The 16,303-nt window shown below is 47.2% G+C and overlaps 1 protein-coding gene across 1 annotated transcript in view; it reads right to left on the bottom strand.

Moving 5' to 3' along the window:
* Positions 1-16,303, bottom strand: part of LOC116979043 (probable E3 ubiquitin-protein ligase HERC4) — an 84,968-nt gene that overhangs the window by 57,055 nt on the left and 11,610 nt on the right. The window contains exons 5-9 of the mRNA XM_033030494.1: positions 14,161-14,252; positions 12,028-12,158; positions 3,588-3,745; positions 2,707-2,783; positions 903-1,027 (exon numbers count right to left, since the gene is read on the bottom strand). Of these exons, the coding sequence (XP_032886385.1) occupies positions 903-1,027; positions 2,707-2,783; positions 3,588-3,745; positions 12,028-12,158; positions 14,161-14,252 (583 nt within the window). The remainder of the gene's footprint in view (positions 1-902; positions 1,028-2,706; positions 2,784-3,587; positions 3,746-12,027; positions 12,159-14,160; positions 14,253-16,303) is intronic.

Here is a 16,303-nt window from a genome sequence, read left to right as displayed (position 1 = left end):
AAATAGAACAAGTTGTCCAACAACTTTAGGCTGTGCACGCCACACGAAAGAAGAAGAAGGTAAACATACTATATGCCTTCTTTACCACTCTATTTACCAGACTTGCCACTTTCAGGAATCTGTGGACCTGGACCCAAAGATCCACTCTGGGATCTATCAAGAGTCTTGCCAATCAACTGTATACCTTCCCCTTACATTCCCCTCGCACTTGCTCAGATTAAACTCCATCTGCCATTTCTTTGCTCAATGTTGTAGCTAATCTCTATCCCATTGGCAGCCTAATTCATTTCAAATATTCTGACGAAAGGCCATTGACTTGTAATGTTAACTCTGTTTCTCCCTCCACAGACACAGCATATCCTGTTGGGTCATTCTGGCATTTTCTAATTTTACCTTAGATCTTCTGACCCCACAGTATCTTGTTTCTATCTATGAGTATGGTTGTCCAATTTTTTGCTTCAGAGATACAGCATGGAAACAGACTCTACAGCCCACCAATTCCATGCTGACCATTGATCATTTATTCATGTGTAGTCTTTTCTTTGACTGGAGAGCATGCAAACAAAAACTTTTCATTGTACACTGGTACACATGACAATAATAAACAAAACTAAACTAAACTCTTCCATGTTATCTCACTTTCTCATTCACCCCCTACATGCTAGGGGCAATTTACAGTGGCCAATTAACCTACTCGTCTTTGGACTGTGAGCGGAAACCAGAGAACATGGAGGAAAAGCACACGGTCACAGGGAGAATGTGCAAACTCCACACAGGCAGCACCCGTAGCCAGGATCGAACCCGGGTCTCTGACGCTGTAAGGCGGCAGCTCTACAGCCATGTCACTGTGCCGCCCCTAAACCAATGTGAGCCACATTTAATATGAAGAAAGTCACACTCACTCTTTGATGTCCTTCTGTAGCTCCCCATTATCCAGAATGCTCCAGGTGTTCCAGAATGAGTCTTCAGCCATGACAATTCTCCTTAGAGGATTGAATGAAGACTGGTAGTCAGCAGAGTGTGAGGCCTACAATGAGCAAAGGAAACCAAGGAAGCTAGCTTGCTCCGGAAACTCCAAATAACCGCACAGAAATTCACCATTATTAAGGCACAATATGTGGTCTTATACTGAAAATCACCAGATAATCCTTATACTGCATATCACCAGGTTTTGTTTGGTTTAGTTTAGTTTACTCCAAAGATTTACTATGTGATAGGAACCTGCGGGGTAGATATTTCACACGGAGGTTGGTGGGTATATGAAACCAGCTGCCAGAGGAGGTACTGCCTGGCTAAATGCCTCTTGAACGTAGTGATTGTATCTGATTCCACCACCTCCTCTAGCAGCAAGTTTAGTGTGGCAAGTTTAAAACATTGGTGAGGCCACATTTAGAGTATTGTGTTCAGTTTGGGGCACCATGTTATAGGACAGATGTTGTCAAGCTGGAAATGGTGCGTTGCCAGGACTCGAGGGCCTGAGCCATAGGGAGAGATTGAGTGGACTAGGATTCTATTCCTTGGAGCGCAGGAGGATGAGGGGTGATCTTATACTGTAGTAGTGTACAAAGTCATGAGAGGAATAAATCGGGTGGATGTGTAGAGTCTCTTGGCCAGAGCTGGGGAATTGTGATCCAAAAGAGATACGTTTAATGTGAGGGGTAAAGATTTAATATGAACCTGAGGGGTCACTTTTTTTACAGCGGGTGTATGTGGGTGGGGGCGTGCATGAAACGAGCTACCGGAGGAGGTAGTTGAGTCAGGTACTATCTCAACGTTTAAGAAACATTTAGACAGGTACATGGGTCAGGATAGGATTTGAGGAATATGGGCCAAATGCAGGCAGGTGGGATAGTGTAGATGGACATGTTGGTCGGTACGACAAGTTGGGCCGCTGGGAATATTTCCACGCTGTATGACTTTATGACACTGCCATGATCATATCTGTATCTACCACCACAGTGCATTCCCAAGGCAGCGTGAAGTGTAGATGGAGTGAATGGTGGGGAGTCTGGTCTGTGTGATGGAGTGGGCTACATCTCCAGCTCTCTGCACGGTATTGTGATCTGGGGCAGAGCTGATGCCATATCAAGCCGTGATCTCAAGCATGGCCTCTCACTCTCAGCTACCCCAGGAGCTCAGGACGTTGCTGCTATTCCACACATTGATTAACAATTTAACCTGCTGCGAAACGTTACTGGGGACCGGTGTAGTGGCTTCTCAGCGTGCGTACATGCAAAGTGGTAGCGGCTTATCTGCAAGGCAGAGAACTCAAGGCCAACCCTCATCTTCCCACTCAACCTTGCCCCTCTCATGTTGAACCTATGTCCTCTGGCTCTTGATTTCTCTAAACTGGGTGAAAGGCACTTGAACAGGTACATGGAGAGGAAAGGGCCAATCACAGGCAAATGGGTAGGATGGACCTGCAGATGCTGGTTTACATTGAAGGTAAACACAAAATGCTGGAGTAACTCAGCAGGTCAGGCCGCATATCTGGAGAAAATAAATAGGTGACATTTCGGTCGGGACTCTTCTTCAGACGTCTCCAGTCTGAAGAAGAGTTTCGACCCGAAACGTCACCTATTTATTTTCTCCAGAGATGCTACCTGATCCGCTGAGTTATTCCAGCACTCCGTGTCAGTAAGGGTATCATACTGACACGGCTGGGCTGTACTGAGAGGGCAGAATATTTGCGAGTATGTTTCCTACCTTAACACCAAAGCACAAGGCAACGCTCTGGTTGGCTCCAGCAAATATCCTTTTCACAGCTGGTTGGAGCAGACCTCCTGTCGAGGGTCATGAGGAAGAAAAATAAATTCAATTTTTTATCACACCTAGGAAATATTTCAGAGGCACAGAGAGAGATGGGAAGGGATAGAGAGAGAGGGGTGGAAAGACAAAGATAGAGAAAGGAAGCGATATAGAGAACAAGTGTGGATGAGGAGAAAAAGAGAGAAAGAGGAAAACAGATAGAGAGAGGCAGGGGTGAGAGAGAGAGAGAGAGAGGGAAAGAGATGGGAAAAGAGAGATAAAATAGGGAGAGACAGACAAACAGTCACTGAATAAGGAAATGTTTGCAAAGCAAGCTGTGGATCTTTATTTCTTGGAGCAGGAGACTGAGGGGTTAATCTTATAGAGATGTTTCAGATTGTGAGGGGAATAGATAGGGTAAATGCACAGTCTTTTACCCAGGGTAAATGAATCAAAAACTAGGGTGGTGTGGGTCTTTGATGATATTAGCTGCCTTTTGGAGGCAATGCTTCTTACTGATCCCTTCGATGGTGGAGAAGGTCAGGACCTATGATGGACCAGACAGTGTCTACCTTACATTTAAGGTGAGAGGGGAAAGATTGAATAGGAACCTGAGGGGCAATATATTTACACAGGTGGAACGAGCTGCCAGAGGACGTAGTTGAGGCAGGTACTATAATACAATTTAAAAGACACTTGGACAATGGACAGAAAAGGTTTGGAAGGATCTGGGCCAAATGTGGGCAAAGGGGACTAGCTTGTGTGGGGCATCTTGGTCGGCATGGACAATTCTGTGCTGTGTGACTCTATTCCTCTATGACAATACAGAATATTCCTACCAGGAGCAGGCTGCAGGTTGTGGGTCCCGTCTGTTGAGAAGGTGACCAGACAAGGCACAAAATGGTCAATGGTTTGTCCGGTTCCCAACTGCCCGTTCTCTCCACGGCCAAAGGAATAGAGTTGCCCCGATGCCGAACTGAACACCATGGTGTGGGAGCTGCAAAACACAACACAACAATCAACAAGCTGGAAATTTAATTGAAGTAAGGAAATGCTGAAAACACACTGCAGGTCAGGCAGCATCTCTGGAGAGAGAAACAGGATGGCTCATTGCAGGATGTGGGAGGTTTGGAGCGGATGCAGAGGTGATTTACCAGAACGGTTGCGAATCGAAACATCACCTATCCTTGTTCTCCAGACGTGCTGCCTGACCCGTTGAGATTCTCCAGCACTTAGCTTGCTTGTTTTTATGTTGACCGGAATGCTGCCTGGATTCGAGCGTATTAGCTAGTTTGAGAGGTTGGACAGACTTAGACTGTTTTAGTTTAGATTATTGCCACATGTACCAAGTACAAAGAAAAGCTTTGTGTTACATGCTAAACAGTCAGCGGAAAAACAATACAAGATATCAATTAAGTCATCCATGCTGTGCACATACAGGATATAGTAAATAACGTTCAGTGCAAGGTAAAGTCCGATTAATGATAGTCCGAAGTCCGAGGGTCTCTAATGAGTTAGATGGGAGGTCAGGACCATTCTCATGTTGGTAATAGACAGGTTCAGTTGCCGAATAACAGCTTGGAAGAATCTGTCATTGTGGGGCTAAGTGTAAAGGAGATATGTGAGGCAAGCTTTTTACAGAGAGTGGTGGGGGCTTGGAACACTCTGCTGGAGGCAGATACAATAGTGGCATTTAAGAGGCTATTAGCTAGGTACGTGGATGTGCAGAGAATGGAGGGATATGGATCACGTGCAGGTAGAGGAATTTATTTTAACTTGGCATCATGTTCGGCATGGACATTGTGGGCCGAAGGGCCTGTTGCTGTGCTGTACGGTTCTATGTTCATCTCTCCTCACCCTGTCAGTCATATCTCCTTTCTATTTCTATCTCTTCTGCACTTCCTCTGTAACTTGTTTTCTCTCCTTCCCAGTTACTTTGACGGGCGCCATCCAAGGATCACCCCGTTCACTAGCACGATCCTGCACACTAGCGACAATTTACAATTTTTACCAAAGCCAATTAACCTACAAACCTGTACATCCTTGGAGTCTGGGAGGAAACTGAAACAATGAAAAATTGCAAACTGACGTGGGCACGGGGAGAATGTACAAACTCCGTACAGACAACACCCGTAGTCAGGATCGAACCTGGGTTTCCGACGCTGTAATGTAGCAACGCTGCCACTGCGAAACCGTGCTGCTCTGTTTTTTTTCTCCACAGACGCTGCCTGCCCTGTTGAGTATTTCTAGCGTATTCTGTATTGATTTCATTGAACAACATGCTGTGGATACGTCATTTTTTGGGCACAGACACAAAGGGCCAGCAGCCATCACTTGCAGGAAATAAATGGTTGCCCCATTTCATGGTGGAGTAGATACTGACTGGTTGTGCGACGGCCTGCTTTGGTAACCAGAATACCACTCGAAAGAACGAAAGATGTTGCATAAAGTGGTGGACACTGCCCAGTCCATCACCGATACTGAGCTCCCAGTTGTGTTCGAGGGCTAAATAATGCACAATCTACACTTGATGTACAGAACCCGAAGTGTGTTTATTACCAGCCTAACGTGGCTGCTGCAAAACCCCAGCAGATCTCCCAGGGACCCCCCTTCGGAAACATTCATCGCGAGGCAGAGCCCTCTAGTGGTGACTCTAGGACACAACACATTTCCCTCCTTATAAACAAAGGTTAACATATAAGTCCCGTTATCCACCCAAATATGTCCATATGCAATCAGTCCAACATAACAGCTCGGTGCACATAACGTTTAAGGCTTCACAGCTGATAATCCTGCAGATATTGAGGCCTCCTCCTCTGTCGCTGAGAGCGTCGAGCGGGAATAGACTGCTCTGCTGTGTGCTCTGCTGTATGCTGACCACAATCACTGTCTTGATTGGATATTGGGAAAGGAAAAGTGTCCAATTCGTCTTCTTCCTGTCCCTGTTTACTTGCAATTAGACGCCTCGCGTTCCATTTGGTGTTATCCTGGAGGACGTACGCGTTCTCGCCGAACCTCTGTTTGATCTGTATCGGCTTGGAGAGTGCGCTTGCAAGCTTATGTTGTCTGTTAGGGCGGCTGATTCGTACCCAGTCGCCGACCTTGAACCGCGGCGCTCGTACTCTGCGTTCGGCATCACAGTATGCTTTCCCTTTTGCTTGTCTGTGAGCTATCATTTCCACCCTCGCTCTTGTGTCCGGATTTGGGTGCGATGATGGTTGAAGAGCATTCAATTTTATTCACAGGTTTCACCCTATCATCAGCTCTGCTGCAGTTTTCCCAGACAACGTGTGTGGTGTGGATCTGTAGGATCGGTGGAGAATATGGATTGACTGTTCGAACGTTTTCCCCTCCGACATGCTCGCTTTTATGCTTTCCTTAATCACGCGATTGAATCGTTCAACCCCGCCGTTCGATTGGGGGTTATATCTCGACGTCCACTGATGTTGAATGTCGTAGCTCGCGAGGAAAGTGAAGAAACTGTTCAGATATGAACTGAGGGCCGTTGTCTGTCGTTATGACCTCCGGCAGTCCCCACTTAGTGAACAGCTTTTCGAGAATCGCGATGATCGAGCTTGTCGTGACTGAGAAAGTAGTTGCGATCTCAGGCCACTTGCTGTGGAGATCATGTACTACAAGTAGAAACCGCTGGCTTCTTGGCGCAGCTTGCACCTCTGCGGAGATATCGAGTTGCAAGTGCCTCCATGGTTTGTCCGACCATGGGATTGGCTGAAGAGGGGCAGGACATGGTCTTGTTGCTTTCTCACTAATTGTGCATGCTTCACAATATTTAACAAAATCTTCTACGCGATGATCTATTGCTGGCCACCACACTGCTTCGCGACACCGTTGTTTCATCTTAACAATGCACGGGTGTCCTTCGTGTGCCAGTTGTAACACGCGGTGTTGCAGTGATTTGAGTATAACCACTCGAGTTCCGCGCGTGACACATGTATCGTCAACCACAGCCAGTTCATGGCGTACCCTGTGGTACGGAACCAAGTCGTCTGCTATCTCCTTGGGCCAGTCTGTCCTGAGATACTGGCAGACGATTTGCAGTGTGCCGTCAGCTGTCGACTATGCTTTCAGCTCTCCCCGCGTCACGAGATTCGCCATCGCGTGCGAAATTACCGCGAGAAAGTATTCGTCGATGTCGCTTGAAGCGTCGCTATCGCGTGTGTTTGCGGGTGCCACCGTTGGGACGCGACTGAGCATGTCTGCGTCAACCTGCGTGAACCTGCGAGGTATTCTACCTTCTGTAGATCGTGAGCGGACGGTGTCCTGAGCCTGACGTGTCCAACAACGTAGTTAGCGTTTGGTGATCCATACGGAGAGTAAATGGTCTCCCGTATAGGTATACGTGCCAGTGTTCACACGTGTAGATGCACGCTAATGCTTCGCGTTCCCCGGTGGAGTACTTGCGTTCTGTGGCAGTCAAGGGACGGGACGCGAATGTGATCGGTCGTTCGCTTCCATCGATACTCTGCGAGAACACTGCTCCGATCGCTATACCGGAAGCATCTGTTGTGACGTACGTTTCCGCACTTGGGTCGAAGTGTGCGAGAACAGGCGGAGATGCTATTTTGTCTTTCAGCGTGTTGAACGTGAAGTCCTGCTCATCCGCCCATTCCCACTGTGTGTCTTTCCGTAGCAGCTTCTGTAGCGGTTCTGCGATCTGCGTGTACTGCAGCACTAACTTGCGGTAGAAGTTGGCGGTGCCCAGAAATGGCGCTAGCTCTTTCACGTTAGTTGGGGCGGGGATCACGCTGATGGCTTGGACATTGTCCTGAGTATGCTCAACTCCAGACGCTGTCACTCTGTACCCGAGAAAATCAATCTCGGATGCTGTAAATGTGCAGTTTGCTGCGTTGAGCGTCAAGTTGTGTTGCGTGAGACGAGCTAATACTGCATGCAGTCATCGATCGTGTTCCTCCTTGTCCCTTCCATGGACCACGACATCATCGAGAAGATTGAGTGCTCCGTCAATGCCTGTCAGAACCGACGCCACGATTTTTTGAAATGCGCTGGGCGCTGAGCACAGTCCATACGGCATCCTACGGTACTGAAATACACCTTCATGTGTAATGAATGCTGACAAATGCTGACTGCGTTCTGCTAGTGGTACTTGAAGGTAGCTTTGGCGCATGTCCAGTTTTGTGAACACCGTTGAACCGTGGAACGATGCAGCTAGCTCTTATATTGTTGGCAGAGGGTATTTGTCCGAAATGATGGCTTTGTTGACCGCTTTGAGATCGATGCACAGCCTGAGTTCACCGTTCTTGCGTCGCGCGATGACCAGATTCGATATCCAAGGGGATGAATCGATGCGCTCAATGATACCATCCTTTTCGAGTCGTTTCAGTTCCGTTGAGACTTCTGCGCGAACAGAAAATGGTAGACGCCGTAGGCTTTGTGAAACCGGCCGGAGTGATGTGTCTACACGAGGTGCGTGGCAGTACCCTTTAACTATCCCAAAACCCGATAAAAGAGAGGGGTACTCATGTCCATAGTCCGCGTCGCTGATCACATTGATGTTCATGCCGGTTGAGTCCTGAAGCTTGAACCCTAGTTGATCAAACAAATTGACTCCCATCAGACTCTTTCCTTCTGTGACGTAGAATGTGAAGCTATCGAGCTTAACTCCTTTGTAGCAGACAGGAACGGTCACTAGCCCTCTCGTGGGTATGGTTGAACCATCATAAGCGTGAAGAGTGTCCCTCAGGGGAGCAAGTGGGTAATCCGAAAAATACCTTTTGTAGAGGTCGACACTCAAAATTGAAACCTTCGCCCCCACATCTATGAGGAGCCAGACCGAGGTCCCAGCGATCTCGACCTTGCAGTTTTTTAAAGTCCCTGTTGACCGAACATCCTGGTCAGCTCTGTCCTTTATGGAGTACACATCGTGTCCACCAGGAGATGCATCGTCTACTTGGCGGACCGATGACACCTTCTCCTTCGATGACCGGCATACTTTCTCGAAGTGATTCAGCTTTGAACACGTGTTGCATCGTTTACCGTACACTGGACATTCCCCGGGAGCGTGTGTCCGGCCACAATTCGGACACTGCTTGTTTGCGCGACCGTGTTTTGATTGCCTCTGAATGCCTTGCACTGGTGCTGTGTTCATCTGATGGGATGCAGGACTAAATGATCCCTCCGAGCATGCCATCTGCTGTTGTTTGAGCACCTCGGCGTTATGCATGGCACTTTCAATTTGCACAGCTAACACTTGTGCCTTTTTGAGTGTGAGTTATCCTTCAGATTCCAATTAAATATTTTGCCCTTCAACTTAAACCCATGTCATCTGGTCCTCAATTCCCCTACTCTGGACAAGAGACTCTGTGCATCTACCCGATCTATTCCTCTCATGATTTGAAACATCTGAAAACTGTGACCTCCAGGTTCAAGAACAGCTTCTTCCCAGCAACCGTCAGGCTGTGGAACACTGCGCAACACTAAATACAAACGTACCTCGGCACCGATCAACTATGGAGCTTGTATAAGATTGCACTACGTACAGCGGCTTTGCACTATTAGAAATATAATAGTGTTTCTGCCCACAATGTCTTTGCCAAACATGAAACACAGTTAAACCCGTCTCATGGTGCGAGTCGACCCACGAGTGACCCCGAGTTTAAAACAAATTAAACTCATGGTAATCACGTACAATTAACGTAGCGGGAACGTCGGAACTCGTGGACGCAACTTAGCGACTCGTGGCGCTAACGGCAGGTACCCGGGAAACTTGTTAACTCTTGAAAATTTTTAAACATGTTTAAAGATTTCCACGAGTCAAATTTACCCTTGAAGGTAAAATTTGAAACTTTTAAACTCGTTGTAAGAACGTAGTTGCCCGTGAGTTTACCGTAGTGACTCTTGAGTCTACCGTGGGTTTGGCCTGAGTGCCAGAAATGTTGAAGATTAGTCAGATCTTAATGGGAAATGAATGAATGGATGGATGGATAGGGGTCTGAAATTAACTTGGATACTTTCGATGGGAGAGAGCCGCCGATGAAGCTGAATGTACAGAGCGAAGATGGGGGCTCAAGCATTGATGGGAAGGGTTAACACCGGGCGGGACGCGTGAAAAGTGACCATACTGAGGGAATTCCCACGTATATGAAGCAGAGAGAAACGTGAGTTCTACATAGATTATGTTTGAGCCAGCGAGGAGACATTTCTTCAGATAATGATTTTACAATGTGAGGTGACATTATAAGCCACGGGATATAGACACAAAATGCTGGAGTAACTCAGCGGGGCAGACAGCATCTCTAGAGAAAAGGAATTGGTGACGTTTCGGGTCGAGACCCTTCTTCAGACTGGTTTTGTGCTGTGCTGTTGCCGTATCTCTGGAGAGAAGTAATGGGTCTCGACCCGAAACGTCACTCATTCCTTCTCTCCAGAGATGCTGCCTGTCCTGCTGAGTTACTCCAGCATTCTGTGTCCATCTTCGCTGGCGAGGAACCGTGCGTGCCCTTTGCAAGTTTTCGCTCTCAAACACAGATAACAGCAGATTATTAGGGGAAGAAACTCGTGTTCATGCCGCACGACATGTTTGACCACTAGCCGCCGCTACTTAAGGAGCTTGTGCTGAGCGGTAACCAGCTGTGGAGCTTTAACTGGGGCAGGCTTTACCTGCTAGGCTGGTTGGAGCTGCTGGCCCTCGGTAGCAACCTGTTGACCACGGTGCCTCGCATGCTGCCCAACTGCACCCAGACGCTGCGTCTTCAACCTCACCCGCAAGCAGATCTCCAAGCTGACCAAGGACTTCCTGCGGGACGTGACCTCCCTGCAGTACCTGGATCTCAGCTACAACAACCTGAAGACCATCCAGGCCTCCAGTTTCCCGGACAGCGCCATCAAACACCTTCGGGAGCTGCGGCTAAGCGGCAACCACTTTCTCTGCACCTGCGACGCCAGGTGGTTCGTGTGGTGGATCAATCAGACCACGGTCTACATCCCTCGCCTGGTCACCAATGTCACCTGCACCTCCCCCAAAGCTCGTCATGGTGGACCTGCACTCCTGCGAGTTGGACTACCTGGGCATTGGCCTCTACACTTTCTCCGCCTTGATCACCTTCTTGCTCCTCTATTTGATACTTAAAACAGGCCTTCATTCACGGTGGTGCAGCTGCCTGACAGCGAATGCAGCGTCGGAGACCCGGGTTCGATCCTGACTACGGGTGCTGTCTGTACTGAGTTTGTAAGTTCTTCCCGTGACCTGCGTGGGTTTTCTGCGAGATCCCCCCACACTCCTAAGACGTAGAGGTTTGTAGGTTAATTGGCTTGGTGAATGTAAAAATGTCCATAGTGGGTGTAGGATGGTGTTAGTGTGCGGGGATCGCTGGTCGGCGCGGACCCGGTGGTCCAAAGGGCCTGTTTCCTCTCTGTATCTCTAAACTATACTAACTGGTGAGAACACTGGACCTTCTTGGTCAGTTTATTATTTTACACTTATATACATTACACAGATCACGGAGTGTGAAATAAAGCTGGCAAGCCGAGATCATGCAAGAAACGGAGGAAAACGGGAGATGATTTTATTCAGCAACTCCGTTCTGGCAGAACATCTATCCTGTGTTAAGAAACCTAACTTTCAGGGGATTTAAATCTTGAGTTCAACTTCTACTTGAATGTAATTGATTTACAAAAGCTTTGAAGTTCTCCCTGCCGTCCGTTTCTTAAACACCTTTACGTTATTTACAGCCAAGTATTTTAAATGCCATTTATTGCATTGTAGGAATGATAGGCAAGGATTTGATAAAAGCGGTTAATTACATGACAAGAGAAGCATGCAGCTACATAAGAGACACGGACAAGCTGATCATCGGGGCAGTTCTGTCCATGGTCATGGGAGGCTTTTATAGTAAAATAAAACTGCATTACATATTTATCCATGTGATGATTTTTCTACACGTCGGTAGTCGTTGTTGGCTCAAGAGTAACTCGGGAGAGGAACTTGGTTCATCGCAGAAATGAGAAGTAAACGGCAAACTTAGACATACACGTGGGAACTCGTTTAAACTCGTGAACATAAACTTGGAATCTCTTAGACAACCACGAGCTTGATTTTTTCTTTCACTCGGGATCACTCGTGGTGGACTCGCACCGTGAGACAGGGGCTTTAAAGTAATCTCCTCTGCCTGCGTGTAATGCATATCCTTCCAAGATTGATCAGCTGTGATTGAATGGCGGATGGGCTGAATGGCCTAATTCTGCTCCTATGACATTGATATCCTCTGCGTCGCGATTTATCTCAACATTTTAGTAGCTTACCTCCCGCAGGCAATCTGGGAGACTTTGATTCCATCCAGCCCCTCGAGCAGCCGAGGTTTCAGCTCGTCTCTGTCAGAGTTGTGGCCGAGTTGACCGTACGTTCCCGCTCCAAAGGTGTAAACAAGCCCATCCTGATGGAGACACAACTTCCAGGTTTAGGTTGATTATTGTCACGTGTACCGAGGTACCGTGAAAAGCTTTTCTTGCATTCGATCAGAACAGATCAGATGATGCTGTACATAAATACAATCAGTTCAAACTCAAGTACAATAGAGTCAGAGAGTCATACAGGAAACAGGCCCCGTGTCACACCTACACTAGTCCCATCTACACTAGTACCACTCTCCTGCATTTGGCCCATGTCCCTCTAAACCTATCCTACCATGTACTTGTCCAAACGTTTTTTTTAAACATTGTGATAATAGGTAGAGCAAAGAGGAAGATACAAAGTGCAGAAAAGGACACAAAGTGCTGGAATAACTCAGTGGGTCAGACAACATATGTGGAGAACATGAAACGGACCCTTGTTTAGACCAGTCTGAAAAACGGTCCCAACCTCGAAACATCACCTATCATTGTTCTCCAGAGATGCTGCCACACCTGCTGAGTTACTCCAGCACTTTGTGTCCTTTTGTGTATTAACCAGAATCTGTAGTTCTTTGTTTCTATAGAGTGCAGAATTTAGTTCTCAGCATTGTAACACAGCAGTTTCACAGACAAAGTCCAATGTCCACAACGGGGGTGGAGGTGCCACAGTATCTCACATAGGCATACAGTGCTGAGGCTTTACAGGCACATTAACACAATAACACCACAGATGAATAATGAAAGGCCTAGATGGAGTCAAGTCAAATTTATTTGTCACATACAAGATGTACAGTGAAATGATGGTGGCAATGCAGCAGGATTGTGCAAGAACAGAACAGAATGGAACCAGTATTTATATATTTTTAAAAGTGGATGTGGAGAGGATGTCTCCGCTAGTGGGAGAATCTAGGACCAGAGGGCACAGCCTCAGAATAATAGGACATACCTTTAGAATGGAGATGAAGAGTTTCTTTAGCCAGAGCGTAAATTTGGTGGAATTCGCAGCCACAGGCGGCTGTGAAGGGCAAGTTAATGGATATTTTCTAAGCTGAGATTGATAGATTCTTGATTAGTAAGGGTGTCAAAGGTTACAGGGGGAAGGCAGGTGAACGCATTTGAAAGGGAACTACAGATCAGCCATGATCAAATGGCAGAGCGGATTCGCTGGGATGAATGGTCTAATTCCACCCTGGTCTTATGGTTTTGTGGTCTTATAGGCACATCAACCACACAAATACTGACACAGAGACACAAGGTTGTGCAGGTGCTGGAATCTTGAACAAGTTGAATGTGCTGGAGGACCTCAGCAGGTCAGGGAATGGACAAGTGACATTTTAGGTTGGGACTCTTCTTTGGCCTGATGGATGGGGAGAAAACGTCGGCAAAGAGAGGTGGGGTTGGGACAAACCTGGCAAATGAGAGGTGGCTACAGATGAGTGAAGTTTGGCCCATATCCTTCTAAACCCGAGAGATGCTGATGCTGAAATCTTGAGCAGTCTGAAGAAGGGTCCTGACCCGAAACATCGCCAGTCCATTCTGTACACTAGTTCTAGCCTACACACGAGGGACAATTTTCCGAGGCCAATTAACCAATAAACCACGTCCAAAGAGTGGATTTTGATCTCTGCTCAAGACGAGTTTCGTTTAATACTATGTTAGTTGTAACTATGGAATAAAAGTTCCTTGTTAAGGAAAAATGCTGTACGGAGTTTGTACGTTCTCCCTGTGACCACGAGTGTTTTATCCGGGTGCTCCAGTTTCCTCCCACACTCTGAAGTTGTGCAGATTTGTAGGTTAATTGGCTTCTGTAAATTGTTCCGTGTGTGTAGGATAGTGTTAATGTAATATAACGTGGTTTTCGCTGGTCGGCGCGGACTCGGTGGGCCGAAGGGCCTGTTTCCACGCTGTAACTCTAAAGTTTTAAGTAAAAACTCCTTTTGCCATTGAGGTGTTACCAATGTCCTGGTTGTTACGGGATACATGCAGTGATTCGGGTCCGTGTGACAGGTTACAACAATGATTACGTCTGAAGTGACGGGGACAAACCTTGTTCAGCACAGCAGTGTGGTGGGCCCCACAGGACACCTGCACGACTTTCTTACACTCCAGAAGCTTCACACAAGTGGGATGGTATCGAGCTGTGATGAGAACAGGGTAAGTTATTCAGCCTCCCTCTCATAAGTTCATAAGTCATAGGAACAAAATTAGGCCATTCGGCCCATCGAGTCTACTCCGCCATTTAATCAAGGTTGATCTATCCTACTCTCTCAACCCCATTCTCCTGCCTTCTCCCTATAACATTTGACACCCTTACTAATCAAATACCTGTCAATCTCCGCTTTAAAAATACCCAACGACTTTAGACTTTACTTTAGATTTTGGAGATACAGCACGGAAACAGACACTTCGGCCCATCGAATACGCGCCGACCAGCGATCACCACATACACTAGCACTATCCTACATACTAGGGGCAATTTACTATTTTACCAAAGCCAATTAACCTACAAACCTGCATGTCTTTGGAGTGTGGGGGGAAACCGGAGCACCCGGAGAAAACCCACGCAGTCACTGGGAGAACATACAAACTTATTACAGATAGCACCCATAGTCACTATCGAACCCGGGTCGATGGCGCTGTAAGGCAGCAGCTCTAACACTGCGCTGCTGTGCCGCCCTGACTTGGACTCCACGGTCATCCTTGGCAATGAATTCCACAGATTCACCAACCTCTGACTAAAGAAATTCCTCTTAATCTCATATTCTGAGGCCGTGCTCTCTGGCCTAAGGCTCTCCAATTGGTCGAAACATCCTCTCCACATCCACCCTATCCTTCCCAATGGTAGGAGTGAATTGAGAGCGTGGCCAGGATGGTGTGGGTCTTTGATGATGATCAGCAACTTGGACATTGCCTCATACAGGACTGATCACACGTGGGGGGTGGGGGGGGGGGGGGGGTAGGGGTCAAGGAGATTCATCCCATGACCTCCCATCTCCTATCACCCAGCTCCTCCCGTTTGCATGTTTTCCATGTTACTCCGGTTTCCTCCCACATCCCAAAGACGTGTGGGTTTGCAGGTTAATGGCCCTCTGTAAATTCCCGCCAGTGTGTAGGGAGCGTATGAGGAAGTGGGGTAACATAGAACTAGTGTGAATGGGTGATCAATGGTCAGCATGGATTCGGTGGGCCGAAGGGCCTGTTTCCATGCCATATCACCAAACTAAACCAAACTTCAAGAATATATAATCTTTATATTTCACTGAGGAGAAGGAGCATTTTGCTGTGTGCATTATAGGGCACACAATGCTGGAGTAACTCAGCAGGTTGGGCAGCATTCCTGAAAACCATGGATAGGTGACGTTTTGGGTGGAGACGCTTCTTCATACATCCAGAGAGGGAGGGAGGCCAGTATGGGGGGTCCAAGAGGAGGGGGAAGGTGGGAGATGGGAGACGGCTCGTCATTGGAGGGGGAAGCTGTATCACTGCCGACCATACAGAATGCACAAAACACACAAATAAATACCTATAAATCAATATATTATGCGAATAATAAGCAACCATAATGATCTCAAATGCATAATTCTATATTCATTATTTAATTTGTTTTAAACGCTGTATTCTGTGTAGAATCTTAATAACTTTCATCGCTCCAACTGCAGTTCTGCAGTGTACCACCAGAGGGAGAGCGGTTACCACAGTTGCTGGTCTCACAACAACAACAACAACAACCCTGATTTCTCTGGTGCCTTTAATCAAAATACCCCAGAGGGGAACTGCCGGACAAACTTTGACAACAAGTCAAATAAACAGCTTTCAGGTGACATTGAAGGCTTGATCAATCAAGTGGGATTTAAAGAATGAACCGGCAGGATTCTGAAAAGATCAATTTGGACGTTAGGAAGGCAAATGCAACGTTAGCATTCATTTTGTGGGGACTAGAATATAAAAGCAAGGATATAATGCTGAGGCTTTATAAGGCACTTGTGAGGCCACATTTGGAATATTGTGAGCAGTTTTAAGCTCCATACGTGAGGGAGGATCTGCAAGTGTTGGAGAGGATGCAGAGGAGGTTAAAGAAAATGATCCCAGGGGTGACTGGGTTACGTATGATGAGCGTTTGACGGCACTGGGCCTGTACTCGCTGGAGTTTAGAAAGATGAGGGTGGGTGGGGGGGGGGATTACACTGAA

Source organism: Amblyraja radiata, chromosome 1 (assembly GCF_010909765.2).
Source record: "Amblyraja radiata isolate CabotCenter1 chromosome 1, sAmbRad1.1.pri, whole genome shotgun sequence".
NCBI classification, from domain to species: domain Eukaryota; kingdom Metazoa; phylum Chordata; class Chondrichthyes; order Rajiformes; family Rajidae; genus Amblyraja; species Amblyraja radiata.
The sequence above is the reverse complement of the archived record's forward strand: the minus strand, read 5'-3'. Positions and strand labels throughout refer to the sequence as shown.